The following is a 21472-nucleotide window of genomic DNA, read 5'->3' on the forward strand; positions in this document are numbered from 1 at the left end:
GCCTGCAATCCTAGCACTCTGAGAGGCCGAAGAGGGCAGACCGCAGACCACCTGAGATAGGAGTTCGAGACTAGCCTGGCCAAGATGGCAAAACGCTGTCTCTACTAAAAGTATGAAAAAAAAAAAAATTAGCCAGGTATGGTGGCAGACACCTGTAATTCCTGAGGCTGGAGAATTGCTTGAACCCGGGAGGCAGAAGTTGCAGTGAGCCAAGACTGCGCCACTGCACTACAACCTGGGAGAAAGAATGAGACTCTGTCTCTAAAAAGAAAAAAAAAGTGGCTCTTCTTTTTCCCTCGGCCTAAATATCCAGTCACCAAATTTGATCCTCTCTCTCTCTAGTATTTCCCTCATGTTTGCTCACCATGGCCTAGTTTCCAACACTGGGATTACAGCCACAGCTTCCCACTTGCTCTTCTCCTTGCAGTGTTCACTCCTCAGTCGCTTCTTTGCAGGAAAAAGCAATGTTCCTAAAATGCAAACCTGTTCATATCACTTTTCTGCTTTGTTTTTCCATATATCACAAAAGCACTCAGAATGAAGTCTGAGTTCTTTAAAGAGGCTTAGAGAACACTTTAGGTTAAGGAATCGACACCACCTCCCTATCCATGCTTTCATTTGGTCACGTGCAATTATATTAATTCCTGAAAAAACTTACTCTCTTCTCTCTTGTGATTCCATGACTTTATAGACGTTATTCCCTCTGCCTGGAGCGCCTTCTCACCTTGTCTACCTGGCACAACACTTCTTATTAAGATTCACCAGGACCCTGACAGCTGTACCCTTCTACCTTTGACTTACCCTATCTTGTATAAGGGGTCTTTTCTCTCTCTCTGTTGTATCTAACCTTACTGCTTAAATTATTCTGTTACATATTTGTCTGAGAACTAAACTGAAACATCTGAGCACAGGGCCTGGCATGCTTTTCCATGTCTCTGGCAGAGTGCTTGAGACTTTATTATGGAGTCACAAAACCAATTAAATTAATAATTCACTGTTTCAACCCCAATAAATAGATGACTACAAATCTAGTAAGTCCATTGTTTTGTCTATAAGTTTGTAACTGAGGAATAAAAATGAAAACAGGAGAATGAACAAATAACACCTTAGACCTATGACACCTGCTAGCACAAAATGACTCATCCTCTGCATTGTGAAAAATATTTCCATAAACAGGATCAACATAGTTGTTCTATAGAAGTGTTTCCAAAATGGGGGCCTGAGTCCAAATCTAGCCCACAATAGATTTAGTTTAATACATGTAATATTTTATTTTATTTTATTTTATTTTGTGAGACAGTCTCACTCTGTCACCAGGCTGGAGTGGAATGACACAATGTTGGCTCACTGCAACCTCCACCTCCTGGGTTCAAGCGATTCTCCTGCCTCAGCCTCTTGACTAGCTAAAACTACAGGCGTGCGCCACCATACTCAGCAAATTTTTGTATTTTTAGTAGAGACAGGGGTTCACCATGTTGGTCAGGATGGTCTTGATCTCCTGACTTCATGATCTACCTGCCTTGGCCTCTCAAAGTGCTGGAATTACAGGAATGAGCCACCATGCCCCACCAATACTTTTAATTTTTGTAATTAAAACCAACCCTCAAAAATCAGGGTGCTCAACATAAAATCTAGATTTTTGGAAAGTTATGAGAAATAATGGAGGACTTGATAATGCTGGACCCACATTTTCTCATAGCAGCAATCCCAAGGAGCTTCATGGGTAGCTAAGTCATGCCTGTGTCCTTCAAGTCGTCACAGGATCTCCCTGGCCGTCTTACCATTGCTATCAGCCCTTGCTGCATTTGTATTTTACATACCAGATATTCATAACTTTGTAGGCCCCAGGCAACTTCTTCTACAGATATAATTTTGTTTACAAAATAAACCAAGTACAGATATTGACAATCAGAGCATAAGTGTAATTATACTTAGAGCCATGTTTCTCACATACCACTTCAATCCATATTTCAGAGAGGTCAACTTACCTTAAAGTCTCATGTCTAGGTTTTCACATGATTTCTTCAACACACTCTCTAGATTGCTATTTATGACATCAAATTTAGATTGGACAAGGGAAGACAAGTTACATCTCAAAAACCAAAATGAAATCATAGCCTATGATGACTGCACTCTGAAATGGATTAGACATGTCCAGTTGCTTCAAAGCAATGCACGTTATAGACGCTTCTCATGTCAGCTGTCAAGTGTCCTTTTCATCTTAAGACTGACCTTGGACCGTGGAGGTGCTCGGATGTACCACTTGCAATCAACAGCCTCGCTGGCCGTGGCTTTGCCTTCCTTCATAATCTGTACAGACTCCACAATTCCTTCGGGACCGCCCATCTCAAACTCACACACTAAATAACAAAATGCCAAATAAACACACAAAAATGGAGCTTGAATAATAAACCAAAAGTGTATTTCATAGCAGAAAACAAAGTCTTCAGAACAGTATTAAATATCTATTTTACCAACCTGGTAATGGTTTCAAAGCTCCAAGGTCCTTAAAGTCAGGATCTTAAAAATTGAGAAAAAGACAATTAGTCCCATTCCACATTTGTTACTTACAGTGGTTTTGAGTTACATATCATTAAATTATCCAGAAATCTGCCTTAAAAAGCACATTAGGGGAGAGTAAATGGTGAAATAAAAAGTGTATAATGACGTTGGGACTGAAATGTTAATTTAGTATTACTAGAAGGTTTTTCTCAATACAAAAAAAACACTATTTAAAGAAGTTTCTAATGCCATGTTTGCATCTAATTATCAAATAAAAAAGCTTACTCATTACCTATAACTCCAAAGGTAGAATAATTAAATTAATTATGTTATCTGTTCTCCATAACCACAGAATAGACGTTTTCGCAAAATGTATCCACAGGTAATTCAAGGTTTGGGGCAATTTCCCTGTCTTCTAGATACTATCCTCTTTGCTGATTCAAAATATTCTGTAACGTGTTGTAACAAAATTTTTAACCAGAATATTTGAAGCACAAATTAAGATGTAAAATCTAGAACTCCTCTTTTTTGGCTGAACAATCCTGTTTTCATCAAATCTTTATCTGCAGCATTTCATACTATGCTAGCTTTCAAAGCATTCCTCAGTATTCTAGTTTGTCGACTCAACACCCACTCTTCCCATCTTCCTCCTAGTCAAGCCCAGGCTCAGCCACCTGTCCTCTGCTTATTTGTGTATTTCTGGGGAAGCCTGCTGTATCATGAGTCTCAGATGTTTTCTAATGATTAAAAGGCAAATTGGGGATCTCATTCTCATTTCCGGAATTGATTTTGAGGTAGGTATGCAGCCAGTGAAATACAAAGATGAGTCTTTTAGAGAGTTTCTGAGAAAGTCTTCCTTGTAACACAGACAAGGTGTATACCACTTTTTCTGGCTTACATTGCAGTCATGCTTGTACGAGACATTGTGAAATCATGAAGTAGCCAACTTACAATGTTGAAAATGCTAACTGTGATGATGAGCAGAATGGAAAGGTGGAGACCCACAAGTCATTAATGATGTCACTGAGACACTGTATTATCTTATTTGATATACATATATTCCTATTTTTTTAAAAATTTAAAATTTTGATGATTACATAAGTATATATTACGTACATATAATTATTACATAATAAATACATAGTCATTGCATATACTTATGGAGTAACTTATTCTGGAGTTGTATTTCTCCAAGATTTATCCTTTTTTTCCATTTGACAAGTAAAAATTGTTTACATTTATAGTGTACAATGTGATGTTTTGGTATGTGATGTTTTGATACATGTGTATATTGTCGAATGGCTAAATCATGCTAATACACATGTCTTAATTCATGTTACCATCATTTTCTTGCATAGTAAGAACACTTAAAATCTACACTCTGGCAATTTTCAAGTATATTATAGAACATATTGTTACTAACTACAGCTATCATGGTGACTTCTTGAACGTATTCCTTCTGTCTACCTGAAATTGGGCTTTTTGCTTTTTCAAATAATACATATACTTGTAGCCTTTGTCACCCTGAGTTGAGCTTTCTTTGACTTATGAGCGGGTGAAGGCATCAATGACTGTATGTTAAAGGAACTTGGCATACAATTTAAAAGATGATTGGGAAATGTAATTTGTTCTCACTATCATGGTACCATCTGTAAGTTAAAGTCTTTTAGAGTTAGAAATATTTTATGAGACGCTGTGCAACAACAACTCAGGACTACAATATAAAAAGTAGCATCTTCCTGGAAGAGATTAATTATGGATAGTAAGACCACGGGTGCTGGTATGTATGTGTGTATCTAAGTGCGTTTCTTTCTATGTCTGTGTGCCTGGAGATGCAAAACCTGTAACTACAGGCTGATTGTTAGTTTGGTTATCTTCATTAAAGAATTTGTTGTTGGTCTTGTTTTTTCCTGTTTTGTCAAACAGTTACATGAACTGATCTGTTGAAACTGAGAGGCTTGGATTGGCCATGCTACAATCTGATCATATGAACTATTTAGATTTATTTTATTATAGACACTATTTAAAATGGCTAATACATTTTGAAACAAGAAACAGGTTCCTTTGCAAAGCTGTTTTGAAAAATCGATTATAAAAAAATCTGTTTTAAAAAATCGATTTAAAAAATATTTTTAGAAAAAAGGGAAAAAAAGTGAAAGCAATTTCTACTTAAAATATGGAGACATCATAGACCATTTGGATCAAGATATCTCCTATTAGTAATTTATTTCTTCATCTAAATCAATAGATATGTAGTTATTATTTCAATACATATGTATTTAACACCTATTTTGTAATTAAAGCTATGTTTTGTATAGCATTGCTGAAATTGGTTGTTCTCATCAAGCCGTTTCACTGGTATTGATGAAGGTACCCCATATCTTCCTTATTTTTCCATCAACTTTGATGACTTTTTATCTAGACTTTTTGTTATTCATTGTATCCGTCTTACTACTAAGAATAATGCTTAATTATACTTATAATTAATACTCATTATCTCCTTTTTGATTAGAATGTTTCAGCCCTATGTGCCGTTTTCTACAATTTTTGTGGAATGTAGTTGATATTCTGTTTTCTAGTTTGAAGGCTAACATTTGTCATTTTTATGACTCATGCCAGACAATGTTGAGAGAAATGTCAGTTCTAGGAACTGAAAATTTATTTTTGTCTTTGTATTAACAGTGATAGCACGGATAGTTTAAAAACCAAAACTTTAGGAAAAAATTGTTTTCACAAGTCCATTTGTATTAATATCACAATAATAGATGGGCCATGTGACCCACAAAAGCAAACCAATAAACAATATTCCCTTTTTGAAACAGCCTAAATTGAATTTAAGAGACTGATTGGTTAAAGTTGCTGGTGGGTGAGATCATGAATTATTAGGCAGACGCATGATAAAGCTGGACTTGGTAACTAGTCTTCTACTCTGTATCTATCCCTAAGTCTGTTCTCTACCTAGCAACCTAAGCTATTACACATGGAAATAAAATCGTGGAACTCTCCTGGCTTTCCACTGCCTGTAGAGTAAAACCATCACTCTTCATGGATCTTAACACCCTGTGAGTTCTTGCCCTGGTCCCTGGCTCCATGTTGCTGGTCCCACTCTCTCCTCCCTGATCACACTAGCTCATTTCTCCAACACCCCTGGCTGTTCCCATGCTCTGTACTAGGAACTTGTTCTTTTGTCTCTCCGCAATGCCTTCCTCCTGGCTTTGGAGAGCTGGATCTTCCTCATTCTTTGGTTTTTGACTCAAATATTATATTCTCAGAAACACCTTGCTTGACAATCCTCTCTAAAGTAGCACTGTCTCGCATTTTACTTTCCTCATGTTATTATAATTTACAATTATTTAACAATTTTACTTATTTATATATTCTTCTTCTGTCACCAGGCTGGAGTGCAGTGGTTCAATCTCAGCTCACTGCAAACTCCGCCCCCCAGGTTCAAGCGATTCTCCTGCCTCAGCCTTCTGAGTACCTGGGACTATAGGTGCACACCACTACACCCAGCTAATTTTGGTATTTTTAGTAGACACGGATTCACCACGTTGGCCAGGATGGCCTGGATCTCTTGACCTCATGGTCCACCCTCCTAAGCCTCCCAAAGTGCTGGGAATACTGGCGTAAGCCACAGCACCTGTCCGTCTGTTTATTTTTTTTACTAACCATCCACTTCCACTGCTCCATAACCAAGAAACTCTGTAAGTCTGGGTTCCCCAACCAGCTGTGGATTGCACAGCCGATGAGCAGAGGCAGGCTAGCAAAGGAAGCGTCATCTGTATTTACAGCAGTTCCCCATCATTCACATCACCACCTGAGCTCCTCCTCCCGTCAGATCAGCAGCAGCATTAAATTCTCCCAGGAGCTTCAGCTGTGAACTGTGCCTTTGAGGGATCTAGGTTGCACGCTCCCTTTGAGAATCTAATGCCTGACGATCTGGGGTGGTGATGCTAGCACTGGGGAGCAGCTGCAAATACAGATTAACATTAGCAAAGAGGTTTGACTACACAGAGGTCATAATAAATCAATCGCTTGCAGATGCATATCAAAACCCTATCAGTGAGTGGCAAGTGACAAGCTGAATCTGGTGGCAGGCTTTATAGTGACAAGTAAGTTGATTTTCTTCAGCTGGGCTGCTGCATCTGGTGGCAGGTTTTAAGTGAAAATCTGCCACTTATTTTAGTCCACATACAGCACATCCATGCTTTTATTTAATGCATTTATCCATGCCTATTCCCCGTACTGCACACTTGTTTCAGTGACAGTTTTGGTAAGCCCACAAGCTAGGCCTAGCCAAAATGAGTAAAAAATAAATGTCATTGGAGAACTTCTTTGAAAAGTGGAAAGACCCAATGATGAGACAGCAGAAGACCTCAAGAATGCCAACAAAAAGAAAGCTGCAGCTAAAGAGAATATCAAGAGTCCCACTTAAATTACAGGTTCATTGCAAGTGGTGGTTCACATTCTCCAAGACCACTCTTACAATGTGTGGAGATCGGCTATCCAAGGAGGCCATGAAAACCTTCAAAACTGCTTTGCCACATGGTGACCAAGCACCCTGCATTAAAAGACACGGCTTTAGAGTTTTCCAAAAGAAAAAAAAAAAAAAAGTAAACCTACTGAACAGAAGAAATTGCTGAAGACTACCACTTCATGAAATGTGTCTGCACTGAGAGCATCATTCTTAGTGGCTAACTTCATTGCTAAAGCTAAGAAGCCCTTATTGATCCTGCCTGCTGCTAAGGACATCTGTCATGATCTTTTAGGAGAGGCTGCGATTCAACAGTTCAAAAGACGGCATGTGTTCCTCTTTCAGCTAGCACCGTAACTAGTTTAACTGATGAAGTAGCAGAGGATGTCGATGAACAATTGTCAGGATTAACAAGTCACCAACATATGCAATCCAGGTTGACAAGTCTACCAATACTGACAATGAGGCAACAATATTTGTTTTTGTGTGATGTATTTTTCAGAAGGATGTGCATGAGGATATGTTATATGCACTTTTATTGTCAATCAACATCACAGCTGTAGAACTACAAGTCTTTGAATGACTACAAATCAAGAAAACTGAGTTAGTCATTTTTGTGTCCGTGTACACACTAATGGAGTGGCTGCCATGACGGACCGGCTTTCTGGTTTCCCTACTTGGGTCAAAGAGGTTGCTTCTGAATGTGTCTATGCATTGTGTTACCATATAGAAATGCTATGCTGGCTAGCCAAAAAATGTCACCCGTACTTAACAGTTTTCAGGGTGTGACTGAAATTATCAACCACATTAAAGTACATGCCCTTAACTCACATCTGTTTGTGTAGCTCTGAGGAGTTGGAGGCAGAGCACACCATGTCTTCTCTTATACACAGAAGTGAGATGGCTTTCTAAACATAGATCACTGGCCAGAGTTTTTGAGTTAAGAGAACCAGTCCAGAGATTTCTTGTAGAAAAATGGTCATCCCTGGAAGCACATTTCAGTAACACAGAATAAGTTGCAAAACTTGCTTACTTGCGTAACATATTCAACCTGCTGAATTAATTCAATCTGTCATTTCAAGGGAGAACAACTGTGTTCAAGTCAGCAAATAAAGCGGCTGCATCCAAAGCCACACAGGAATTACAGGGGTGACCATGAACATGAGGATTTCTGACATCTCTCAAACAGCAGAGATTTTGAAAGAGGCTGAGCCAGGGCCTTCTTTCTCACTGCTGGTGCATAGGCACCTATCTCAGCTTTCAGAAGAGCTTGAACATTACTTCCCAAACCAAAAAGACCCCAGAACTGGGAAGGAATGGATTTGTGACCCATCTGTGAATAAGCCAGGTGAACGGACTTCATCCATGCTAGAAGAGGATCAAGTCCTTGAGACTGCAAATGACGGTGGCCTTACAAGTATGTTTGAGACCACCTCAAACCTCTGTACATTGTGGATTAAAATCAAGGCAGAATATCCAGAGACTGCCACAGAAAACACTGAAAAGCCTGCTTCCATTTCCTACATCCTTTGTGAAGCAGGGCTTTCCACAGTGACAGTAACTGAAACAAGATCACAGAGTAGACTGGACATAAGCAACACACTTCTGATGTCGCTGTCTCCCATAACCCCCAGATAGGAACGTCTAGTTGCAGGAAACAGGCTCAGGGGTCCCAACGATTCTACGTGATGGTGAGTCATGTAATTATTTCATCACATATTACTATGTACTAATGATAGAAATAAAGTGCACAATAAGTGTAACACACTTCAATCATCTGGAAACCATCCCAACCCCAGCCCATGGAAAAACTGTCTCCAACAAAACTGGTCCCTGGTGCTAAAAATGTGCTACAAGGGACTTTGTGTCTCTTGACACTCTACCCAGGACTTAGAACAGTGCTTGGGCATAGCAAGTGACCATACCCAGGACTGAATTTATCACATGTCTCTTCCTATAAAAAACAGAGTAACTTAACACCAACTTGATTTTATGTTGACTGTATTTGCAAGGCTTTAACGCTTTTCCAATCTGCAGGTTCTCATAAGTATATTACATTAGACACTCTATTAGAGAACAGTCTTTTTTTTAACAAACCTCTCCCTTTTTCTTTCTAGGCTCACATCTAGACTATGTTTCCCAGCCTCCCTTGCAATTATAGGTGGCCATGGAACTGAATTTTGGCACAAAAGTTAACTTTACACACAGGCTGAGTGCTTACAATCTTCTTTAAAAAATTCTCCAGACTCTGTCTCTCTTCCATGGTCTACCTCAAAAGCCATGCATTGAAAATGCAAAACTCCTTCAGCTTCATTTTATAAATGAGTATGTGGAGCACAGACAGCCTTTTCCTTGACCCTGATTAGACTTTTCCTCAGCAAATAATATACTTCAAATGTGAAATTACTAAAGTTTTTAAAAAATGTTTTTGTAATTATTATTCCTCGAGTTCAGGGGTGTTCCTTTATTGGGATTCAAAGGTTACTATTTTCATAATAATACTAAAATGCTATTTATCTTTTTGAACTCTCATTTTTTAAAAAATATGGAAGAGTTTTGCAGATATTACATGACATGGCATTAACATTACTATGGCTAATAAGGTATGTGCTTGTGTTTTCAAATATTCCAAGGTTTGAATGTAAATGATGTACATCTTCAGAGATTAGCTAAGTTTGTGGTCAGTGATTTTACTGGACACTTACTGGCTATTTTCAGTTCTTCTTATTACAAACCCAGTAACCTGACTTTTGTCCAGTACAATGTTATTTTTATACTTCAAAATGTTTATTGAGCTTACATAGAAGTACGGCAAGAATTAAGTATGTTTGCTGCTATATTTTGTAAATCTATTTAGTTATCTAATTTGAAGCCTTATATAAATATTTAAATCTATAGATATATATAATATAAATATTATATCTATAGATATAATCAATTATAGAACTTAGTAAAATTTCCTCTTAAATAAAAGAAAATATAGTTATACCATATAAGGAGATATTAAAAGACCTACCGTGTCACCACAGTGGCACCATCTATTTCTAAAGTTATGAAAAAAGACGAAACTGATGTTTCGAACAGGTGCCTTACAGAAGGGAAGAATGTATTCCAAATAAAATCAAACAAACTTCTAGATAAAAATGAAAATATGAGAACAACTATCTTGTCCTCCACTTTATAGGTGTTAATAATTTATTGGGACTTAGAAAAGCAGGCATTTTTGAACGATTTTATTCTGAATGTTTGATTGAAGCACTGATACAAATAAGAATTCTAAAAGAAAAACATATGTTTTAAACATAGGCATCATTAGCTCTTTAAAAGCCAAGTCTCACTTTTCAAACTCACAATAGTGAACTCACTGCAATGTCTCACAGTTATTGTGTGACCTTGGCCAAGAAGCTCACAGGTGACTAATAAAGTCGTTTACACCTGCCATTGCTGAATGTCTACCGGATGAAAAAAAGTAAAAAAAAACAGGACACTGCCACTCTCCCATCCCACAGTCACTCACTGATTAAAGTTTCAGCTCAGACAACCGGAGTTAATATCTTGTCTGGAGAACTTTACTTTTGTCTAAAAAATGAATGGATGTACAGACTTGGCTGGGCTTCCTGATTTTGCTTGAATTCGCCCAATGTCAACATGGGCCAGTGATCAAGGATCATCTTTTATGTGAATGCTTGACAACAAATGGAAGTAGTGTTGAAATATTCAAATTTTTGGATAACTTTCAAATCCTACGGTTTATACTGGGACATCTGGGTTGACATTTGCATTGATGGTGCAAAATCAGTGGTGGATAAAACTGCTGGTGTCTTAGCAATGAATCAGAACTGTGGTACCAAACCTTAGCAGCTAGTATTCACTGCATTAATTCACTGCCATGAAATTTCACAGCAGGAAAACAAAAAGGAATTTTACTTAAAATTGTCATGATGAAGTATTAAAAACTATTTTTTAAATCCTAAAATCCAAAGTAAATGTTTTAATATTTTGTAAGAGGAAATGTTAAGTATGGACAAGGAACTTTTGCTGCAGACGGAATTGTTTCACGATTTTCTTAAGAACAAGCACAATGCAGTTGTTCAAATGTGTGAATTACCCATTTTTTCATGGAGCATCATTTTTGCTTGACAAGCATATTACAGTTATTTAGATTTGGATATTTGGCAGACATTTTCTTGAAAATGAACAAAATGAATCTCTTGATTTTAAGAAAAACAACTGACAATATTTGCTGCCAATGTTAAAATTTAAGCTTCAAGGGAAGATGTATTTGCCACTGTGCACTTGACAGCTTCCCAACACTGAGAGATTTTTTTTTAAATGAGATGGTTGTTGATGTGAACAAATGTGATTTTTGATTTGTGTCAACATTTAGCAGTTTTGCATAATAGTAATCCAATAGCTGTCAAATAAATAATGCATAAAGTTAAACAAGCAGAGCCCTTTGAGAAGGAGAATACACTAATGGATGTTAATGTAACAGAATACAAAGAAATCCATTGATACAGTTTCACATTCCCTGTGGCAATTAACTGTAAGAAGCTATCACTTGTTGAGCTTTGGTGTAGTAGAAAAGAATAACCACCATTATCTTAAAAGCCTATTAAGATACTCTTTCCTGGCTAGCACGGTGGCTCAAGCCTGTAATCCCAGCACTTTGGGTAACCAAGGAAGACAGATTACCTGAGGTCTGGAGTTTGAAACCAGCCTGACCACCATGAAGAAAATGAAAAGTAAAAATACATTTGAAATATATCTACATAGCAAAAAGTTATTTTGTTTTTCTCATTTTAATTCTTAAGTTATTTTCATTTAGTTAGATTCATGAAAATAGCTAATACCATTGCAATAATGAATATGTACCAGATATTATTATAATTAATTTAAATATAGTAAATCCTTTATTACTTAACATTATATGAGGTAGATAACAGTATTATGCTTGTTTTATAGTTGAGGAAAACAGGCAGCACAGAGAGATTAAGTAACTAGCCTAAGAATGTAGCTGTTGATGGTAGGGGTTGAAAGCAGAATTAGGCAGTTGATTAGTTCTTCTATATATATGACTATATTTGGGTTCAAAGCAAGTTTGGTCAAATTTACAAACTCTGCAGTAAATATTCAGTGAGCAATCACCTATTTTAGATTTACTGATAGACTGAGTGTGGGAAGTGAAGGAAAAAATAATCAGGGAAAATGTTTAGTTTTCTCATTTCCATGAACAGAGACTCCATGAGCTGGGAAGTTACACAACTTGCCACTCTCAATCTATAAACTCACCTAGATCCACTGTCATCACCACCTATCTACTCTTTGCCTCAGAAATTTTCTTTTCTCTAAATCTTTTTCCACCTATCTTCTGGATTTTCTATTCACTCCTACTCATAGTAGTTAGTACATCAATTATCTTCCTCCAATTTTTATCCTACCTTCTATTATCTACATCTTTTCAAACAATAAATCTGCTCAAGTCCCTCCTTAACTAATAAGAAACTGCAAACTCCTTCTTTACCTTGTTTCCCACTGTCCTCATTCTTTCCTGTTCTCATCCAAACCCCAGATGATTGGCTTCCATTTCTTAGACTTGAGATCCATGATCAATCTTCACATCCACATCGCCTACTCACTTTTGAAAGCCCCATCATGTTTGTGTACACATCTTTATTGAAACAACTCTTGACTTGAATTTAACCTCACCCTTCAATGGTGACTTTCTTACTCCATCCTTCCTTGCTTGTCTGCAACTCCTCATACAGTGTTGACCTCTTGCTTTTTAATCAAGGTTGAAAACCAGGGTGTTATAGTTTTTAAATCATTTGACCAAACTTAAAGCACCATTTTAAAAATCAATGGCAAAAAACTTAACAGCACAGTACTAAAATGGCTTGAATAATCATATTATTTTAATACTGATTTAGTTTGCTCTTGTCTAGAAGCAGCATTGCTCTAGTATAAAATTCATAACACCACGTTTTAAACTTCTTTTAATGGTATAGTGTTTTCTCTAGCTATGTATTGCCCACATGAAAACCATTAGGTAGACAAACTCAAAATGAGAAGCTCTCTACCTAATGGTTTTCATGTGGGCACAGAGCATATATGTCATGACTTTTTTTTCTAGTTTAACATAAATTATATTCATATATAAATTTAAGAAATCAAAACTTACAAGATTTATAGGAATAAAGTTTTTAAGTGCTTTAAAATATTATTGATATGTGCATGGCTTGTACAGCTTTTTTGTTCCCTTATTTATTTAGCTGTAATATGACGTTTCCTCATGGTGCCTGTATTCACATTTTTAAACAACTTGAGAATACATAACTCTTTCTTATATCATGAGTGCACAGAAGCTGGATTTTATTTGTATTCACATTAAGTAGGCTTTTACAATGTTTACTTTTGATAGATAGTAACAAGGCAATACTACTGTTCTACAGAGAAAATTTGCATTTACTATACATGATCTTGGAAAGATGTGTGGGATAGAGGAAAGAAGAAACCATCAGAAGGTCAAAAATGGCCAGAAACAGAAAAACAAAGGCAAAAACAAAACAAAACACACACATACACAAACCTATACTGTCCAAACAATGGAGTCTGCACGTTCAAATTAGCTGTCATAGAACAAGTTTTGTTGTTCTTGTTGTTTTTGTTGTTGTTTGTGTTTCTGTCCAAGGGCAACCAGGGAGCTTCCTGATTGGTTATTAGCAATATAACCTCTCAGAAGAACCTCTTAATTCTCTCAGAATTCCCTCATCACTCCTCCTAAGTCACACAATGAGCCCATCTCCTGAGCCATCCTTTTCACTAGAGCTGGTTTAATAGGGCATTTCTTGTTAGCAGAACTATGGTGCCAATGTTATTGGTGAATAAAACACCTCCATCATCATCCTCGTTCTCAATTATGCCACATTTAGAGTTTACTCAATGCCAATTCCAGCTTATTGATAAGCACAGAAAGCACTGGCGATTAATCAAGACAAGGGAGGAACCGCAGGCTACAGAAGGGTCTGGCAATGATTCCAAGGCAGTTGGTACTGAACTGGAGCTGAACTTTTATGCCCAGAAAAGGGAGAGGAAGCCATACCTCCATAACTTCTCCTAAGAGCTACATGAATGTCTAGGAATAACTAACTGCAGTCTTCGGGACCCAGGCTTGTAAGCGTGGCATAAGTTGCAGAGGAAGAGAATGCTGTCTCTGACACACACAGGTTGGGAGAAGTGGTGGCACACAGGTGTGTGTGTGTGTGTGTGTGTGTGTGGTGAGGAAATGGCATTAATCTCATGTTGTCCTCTTCCATCTCCACTATGCCTCTGTAAACTAAATAACTTATGTCAATGAAAATCAAGAAGCAAAATATTTTACAAGGAAAGTTATACTTTCTCAATCTTAAAGATGTAAGTATAAGCATCATGATGAAGCCTTGTGTGTTGAAGCCACATAAATATGTTAAGGATACAGGAAAGCTGTACAAGCCATGCTAATGTAGCATCAAGACAAGGCCTTTTGTGCTTCCAGTGAATCTGATGAACATTAGACCCTTCTAAATAGAGTTGGAGCAGCCTCTTATTGGAAACTTTAGAAATGTTCTCTGTTGGTGCCCTTGGCAAGGACACTGGAGTTTTTATGCCAGGCAGCAGTGGGACACATGGCAAGTGGAGGAGTGATCATGGGGCCAAGAGAGCAAATGGGAAATGCCAAGTGGTGCCTTGCCAGGAGCCTGGCATGGGTGCATGCATGAGGCACCCTTTGATCAATCCTGGAGAAGCTGTTTCAGCTGCATGAATTTCTGCCAGTCCGGAAAAGAGGTAAAGTTAGCATATTCTGTAAAAATAAATGTGTTCTTTTAAGTTATGATTCTCATCCCTTTACCAAGGTCAGAATCTTTGAGTTCTAGCCATCACTCTGCTCATCATATCCAGAAAATCCAGACACCCACTTTTTATAAAAGCCACCCATAAGGGATATACTGATGTAGAAAGGCTGGAATTAAAAAGACAAAAAATTACAAGCCAGATAAGCATAAATAAATGATAAAAAGCTTTCGTAGTGATATTATGTTAAACAAAATGGACTCGAAAGCTAAATGAAACCAATCAAAAGGTAAGTCAAATACTTAATTTCTTAAAAAGCGATTCATGAGAAAAATTTAATAAGCTGAACCTGTATGTAAGTAACACTTATTGACAGAATTCTACCTTCTAAGACATCAACTGCCTGATTTCTAAAAGACTGGGATAAAAAATATCAACTGGGCTTGATACTGCAACTATACAAAGCAGTAGAAGTTGCAAATATCAACTAGTTAATGGAGGGGATATGGATTTGTTAAAGTAGAAAATGTTATGTAAATATAAATTATCCTATGCATGCACAATTCAGATTTTGAACTTTGTGATACATCAATAAAATTATCTTAATTCAAAGAATACCTCAAATACGATTACTGCCCTTTAAACTTTATCTACAAATCAAACACTATTGTAGCCTCACTGGCTGTTCTGAACACTGTACTTATTTCTATTAGATAGCATTTAATGTTGAGACAAAAGTGAAGTTAACTTTATTGCTTCAAATGCCTGAGATCAGTAGGAAAATGCCTTCAGAAAATTTCCTAACATAGTTTATTTCTTCATATTGCAAATATCAAAATAATGATAGACACTTGGTGCATGCCAAGATAGCCACTTTTCCCTTAATACATACCAGCATACGTTAGGAGCACAAGTCCCTTTTATGTCCAGTTAGCTTTCAAATGATATCCTCAGTATAAATAATGGTTAAAACCGAGCTACTCTAAATATGTGTGAAGCATATTAAAACAAACAAACAAACAAAAACATTGTAATGTTACAATTTGCAGTTTAAGAGCCCTTCTTCCAGAAGTGTGCAACTGAGAACTTAAAGGACTTATTTGCATTCTACAATATCAAGTAGTCTTGGTCCATTTTAAATACAGAGTAAGTACATGATTACCAAAAAAATTCACCTTCTTCCTATCTCTATTTCTTGTATTTCTTTTTGTCCTCTTTGTACTTGTTTTCCCAATTATTGCAGTAATTTAGGTTTGAATGGGCCTCTGATTTAATGGGCAGTCCACTTGAAAATGGAAAGAATCATCTCAGGTGGCTAGTTTTGGACCACATGTTGACTGAGTTAGACTAGAGTTCCTCAACGCCCTCTGCCTCTGAAAAAGGATTATTTCTAGAAAGTGTAGTCTCCAACTTGGGGATTGGGAAAAATGATTATTCCTGGACCTCCAGACCTAACTAGACTTCCAGGGTACACTTGGCATGCAAACCTATCATCTCCTAAGGACTGTAAGAATGGAAACCATTTAGAATTTTTAACAGTGCTATACTACTTCTTTCTACGGCATTTAGAAAATCTGTAATTGTGAAAATGGCACTGCATTATAAAAGCATTTTGAAATGGTTCACTTGGTCCTAGAATTCGGCTTAAGACACAGCTGTTTATGAGACACCTGCTAAATCTGTAGTCCCTGGCTCGTTTTTCTGTCATTCAAGAACAAGAGCATGGAAGGGGATTTCATTAAGAGATGAGAAAAATAATCCAAGGCTTTCCCAGAGTAATGGTCTACAGCAACGTAAGTCAATATCATAACTTTTAGGTTCTGTTATGTTAGGAAAAAGAATAGGTCTCTCTTGTTTTGTTAGAGAGTATGATTTATGGGACTACTTCTGCTTTATTGCTTTCAGGCTTTTCCTTTCAATCCATCATTAACCTAAGCTGGAAACTTCAAAAACAAAATAAACTTGACTACTTCCTCACACTTCCTTTAATCAGAAAGATACCAAGAGCTTGCAATTATTCTTTGTGAAATCTCTACTACCTTCCTCCGTTCTGTATCCGCCATGGTGTTTAGTCACTCCTTCCTCACCCGCAGGCTTCACAATCCTCAGCGTCTCCATGCCTTTGCCCCTCCATCCCCCAGTCTTTGGCATCCATTTTTCTGACATCCAGATGTGAGTATCTCACTCTGTGCCCACTCACCCTAACGGCACCACCTGTCGTGTGATGCAAAACCCATGACTCATCTCTGCACTGTCACCCTACCAATGATTCTCTGTATTGTCTTCACAGTTCCATTTACCACAGACAGCCTTCCCTCAACTTAGAAACTCTCCAGCTTCCATATTCCAAAAGAAACGTCCATCAGCCATGCTGCTAGCTGGAATAATCTAACTGATCTCTTTCTTTCCTGAGAGGCTTTCTTCTGGATGTTTTGGAAGACAAACTATCTTTCATTCATCTCAGTAATTTCAATTAGCGACATTGGTACAAATTAAATGATTAAAATTTTTTATGGATTATTTCAAAAAGTAGGGCCAGGTGTGGTGGCTCATGCTTGTAATCCCATCTCTCTGGTAGACCAAAAAGGGAGAACCTCTTGAGGCCAGGAGTTGGAGACCAGCCTAAGCGACACAGTGAGGCCCAGATTCTCTACAAAATAAAATAAGATGAGCCAGGTGTGGTGGCATGCGCCTGTAGTCCCAGCTACCTGGGAGACTGAAGCAGGGGGATGTTAAGGCCAGTTGTTCAAGGCTGCAGTGAGCTGGGATCATACCACCTTACTCCAGCCTGGGTGACAGAGCAAGACCCTGTCTGAAACCAAAAAAAGAAGTAATTCATTAATGAATTCATGGATTTGGAGTTCTGAAACCATTTTTTTTTCTTTTTTTTTTTTTTTGGTTCTTGGTGACCTTTCTCTTTGCTCTCTGTCTGATTCACACCCACGCTTTCAGTACCAGGGAGAGGACTCCTAAGTTCAACAGTTGTGGGAATTAAGCAAGCAGCTCTGAGCACATAAATATTAAGAGATCTGGTGCTCCTACAGTGACTGCAGCCTTAAAACTGCAATTCCAAGTGTGATCCTAACAGCTTCATTGAGGAACTACTGTGGGAAAAGCGTCCCTAGATTCACTGTATGGTGTTTAAATAGGGAAATCATCACACTATATGAAATATGTGCAATTATTCTCATTCAATGCAGGAGAAAACGGAAGTCTATAAAAGAATATAAAACTGACTCCAAGGCACAATTTAGTCCATGGAGAGTCAGTATTTGAATGGAGTCTGTCTGATTGCATGGTTGTTCACAGCTGTGACCCTGGACCTATCAAACCTCCAAACTAGGCAGCAACTTCACTAATAGTTTGTCTTGACATTTGTGCCTGAACATTTGTTTACCACTTCTGGATGAACAAGTCCAAAATTTACATTGTTATCTTTCTTCCACGTTTTCCCTATGACTTTGGTCAACGTCATCAATGAGTCAAGTGATCCAGGCTTTAGATTTTAATAACTTTTTGGTTTCGTCCTCACGTTTCACACTTCCTTTCATCTACCTCATGACCAAGATCATGTCAATTCCTTTTTTAGGAGGTTTTGACCTTTAATACTTTTTTTCTGAATTCCCAGTATAATTTTTAGGAATGCTTACAGCAAATCATTTGTTCCACTTAGTCTTCCTAATTTCAGTCTCAACACTTTTCAATCCAGTCTCTCTAGAATATACTTCTGATGATGCCAGCTTCTTCAGAAATATTCAGTTGCTCCTGTAAATACCTCATAAACCTTGATGTTCTAGACACATTTCATAACATTCATTCAAGATCCTCTCCTAAGTTTTCTCTGTGAGTCAACAGCCCAGTCAGGACAAAATACCTCATCACCATAACATATTCCCAATGACACATAAAATGTGTATAATTACCAATTCAATTTTTGAGGATTTACTTTAAAGTAACAAAATAAAGATATTGAAAATATAGTACTTTTATAACAATTGTCTTTAGGATCTCAGGTGTCTATCCAAGGCTAGGAATCTGATAAGAGATTCACTCCCCATGAAGCTGAAACAGCAAGATGTACCACTGCTTACGTGAGATGAATGAGAGACTGTCCAGCTCCTTCTCCCCTGAAGGGGCCGTGGAAAATAAAAAGAGAGAGTAGGCCTTGCTGCCGAGCAGAGTGAGGCATGACAATGTACATGAGAAGTTTCAACCAACACTTGTCCTTACAGGAGATTTGCAGGTCAAATACATAAGACCTGGATTTTCCACATATCTGAAACCATGCATTTAACTCACAAGGGTTTACAAGGATTACGCATGGGCTGCAATAAATACAACTACTTTCTGCAGGAATGCAACTTCATTCTAGGCCCCAAACAATTACCACCACTAATTTTCCAAAGAAAATGGGTTGTTTACAGCAAAAAGTTCAGCACAGGAACTACTCCTAAGGGAGGAACAGTGAAAACAAAGAGAAGAAACAGATCTTGAAAGATTCCAAATACTAGAACTACCATGCACAGACCATAAAAGAACAATGTTTATCACGTTTAAAGAAATCACAAACCAGAATGAAAATATCTGCAAGGAACAGGAAAAAGACCCCAATATTTTTGAAAAATAACCAAATAAATGTAGAAATGAAAATAGCAATAATTGAAATAAAAACTCAATAGACAGATTTAAGAGCAGACTGTAATGGATGCACTCAAAGAAACCAGAAGAAATCTCCAGTACATAGCACAGACAGATAAGGAGTGAGAAAGTACAAGAGAATTGAAAAGGCAAGACACAGTGAGACACTAATCTTATCAGCTTTCTAGAAAGGGAGGAGAAAATGGAGGGCATGAAGTATTTAAAGAGATAATTATTGAGTGTTTTCAAGACTGTTGAAAAAGAAAAAAAGAATCATTACAATATCCAGAGAAAAAGAATAACACATTTCCTAAAGGAGCACTAATTAGGTTGATACCTGAGCTCAATGGAATCCAGGAGACTAGAATAATGTATTCAGCAAGTGGACACACACACACACCCAGACACACACACACACACACACACACACACACACACACACACACACACTATGCTCATACAGACTTCAACATCCAAATCAAACCCTTTCAAGAATGAAGCTGAAGTGAAAACTAGAATTATCTGCCAAATCTATTTTCACTCAGGGAATCTCTGAAGGCTGTAGTTCAAGAAGGTAAGTGATATTAGGTCCCCAGTTTTAGACACAAAAAGGAATGAAGAACAAGAAATCTGTGGGTAAGCAGATGGGCACTCACCTCACTGACACCAATAACAACAGTAAGGCAAAAATAACATGTAAATCATGAGAGAATAAAGCAAGGTGACATTTTAAGATTCTATGTTTTCCAAGGGAATAATGAATGCAGATTTCGAGCAGATATTGTGTATGTCGTAATCTCTTCAGTAACAACTAACAGGCCAGGGAAAATAAGTCATTTAATTCCAAAAATAAATAAAGCTAGATAAATTGCACAGTGAAATCATATAGTAAGAAGGAAAGTAGAAACTAAAAAATAAATGAAAGGAGGAACAAATAGAAAGCATAAAATGTAGGACTGATCTAAACCCAGATACATGAATACACATTAACTAACAAAATGTTGAAAAACAAAGATCAGAAAACTGGATCAGAACACAAATCTGATAATGTGTTTTTCCTAAAGAAACATCTATAATTTAGGGGAACAGAACGGTTTCAAGTGTTAGGAAAAGAATTATACAAATTCAAATCCAAAGAGATCTGATATGGTTATTATAGGAATAAAGAAAAACTTTAGGGATAAAAGCATACTACATATAAGCTAAGTTATTTTTAAAGTCCAAAAGATTCAACTCTCTGAGAGAAACAAGAATTTTAAATGTATATGTACCTAATAGCACTGGTACAATGTTATCATTGCATCAGTAAAATATTTCCAGAATTCAAAGAGAAATAAACATCTACCACCATAGGGAGAGTTTGTCAAAGGAAAAAAAAAAAAACTTCAAAATTATTATTATTTAGTAAAACAATTATTATAAAAATGCCTCAAAACAACTTGTTTGATGTTGCTAATGCAGAACTTATAGGGATATTTATAGTTTGAAATCCCTGTGCTAATAGGCAAAAATGTCCACATATTTTGGGCAGCATCTATCTTGGTGATCTATTTTAAATTACTTGTGTTGGTATAATCTGATATTCATATGTTTAAAAGAATGAAACTGAATCTCTTGCTTCATACCCCACACTAAAAATCAAAATCTGAAAAGTAAACAAATAAAGCATTTAGAAGACAACAACAAAAAATCACGTCATGATTTTAATAAGGGAAGATTCGTAAGTTGTAATATGAAAAATAAAAATAATATATTGCATCAAATTAAAATTAGAAATTTCCAACCTCCACATGACACCAAAGAGGTAAGCCAAACACTGCAAGACCTCATTAACACTTATAGCTAGAATACATACAGACCTACTATAAATCACCAATAGCTAGAATATATACAGATCTACTATCAATCAGTGTACAGAAGACAGACAACACAACATAAGACAGGCAAAAGTACTGGACAGATATTTCACACAAGAGGAAATTTGAGCCTCTGGAAAATTTAATACAAGTTATTTAATCTTATTAATAA

General features: G+C 37.0%; 1 protein-coding gene across 8 annotated transcripts in view; it reads right to left on the minus strand.

The window, feature by feature from the left end:
- The window catches only part of NETO1 (neuropilin and tolloid like 1), a 118718-nt gene that overhangs the window by 48285 nt on the left and 48961 nt on the right, over positions 1-21472 (minus strand). For 7 of the 8 annotated variants that reach the window (XR_004273614.1, XM_032293733.1, XM_032293734.1 and 4 more), the window contains exons 5-6: positions 2479-2520; positions 2233-2399 (exon numbers count right to left, since the gene is read on the minus strand). Coding sequence is in view for 7 of the 8 variants with exons in the window: in XM_032293733.1 (XP_032149624.1) it covers positions 2233-2399; positions 2479-2520 (209 nt within the window). In the remaining variant the exon portion in view is untranslated. The remainder of the gene's footprint in view (positions 1-2232; positions 2400-2478; positions 2521-21472) is intronic. The other variant, XM_032293736.1, reaches the window with a different exon arrangement.

The sequence above is a fragment of the Sapajus apella genome, unplaced genomic scaffold (genome assembly GCF_009761245.1).
Source record: "Sapajus apella isolate SASKATOON/1434 unplaced genomic scaffold, GSC_monkey_1.0 scaffold30, whole genome shotgun sequence".
Lineage (NCBI taxonomy): Eukaryota > Metazoa > Chordata > Mammalia > Primates > Cebidae > Sapajus > Sapajus apella.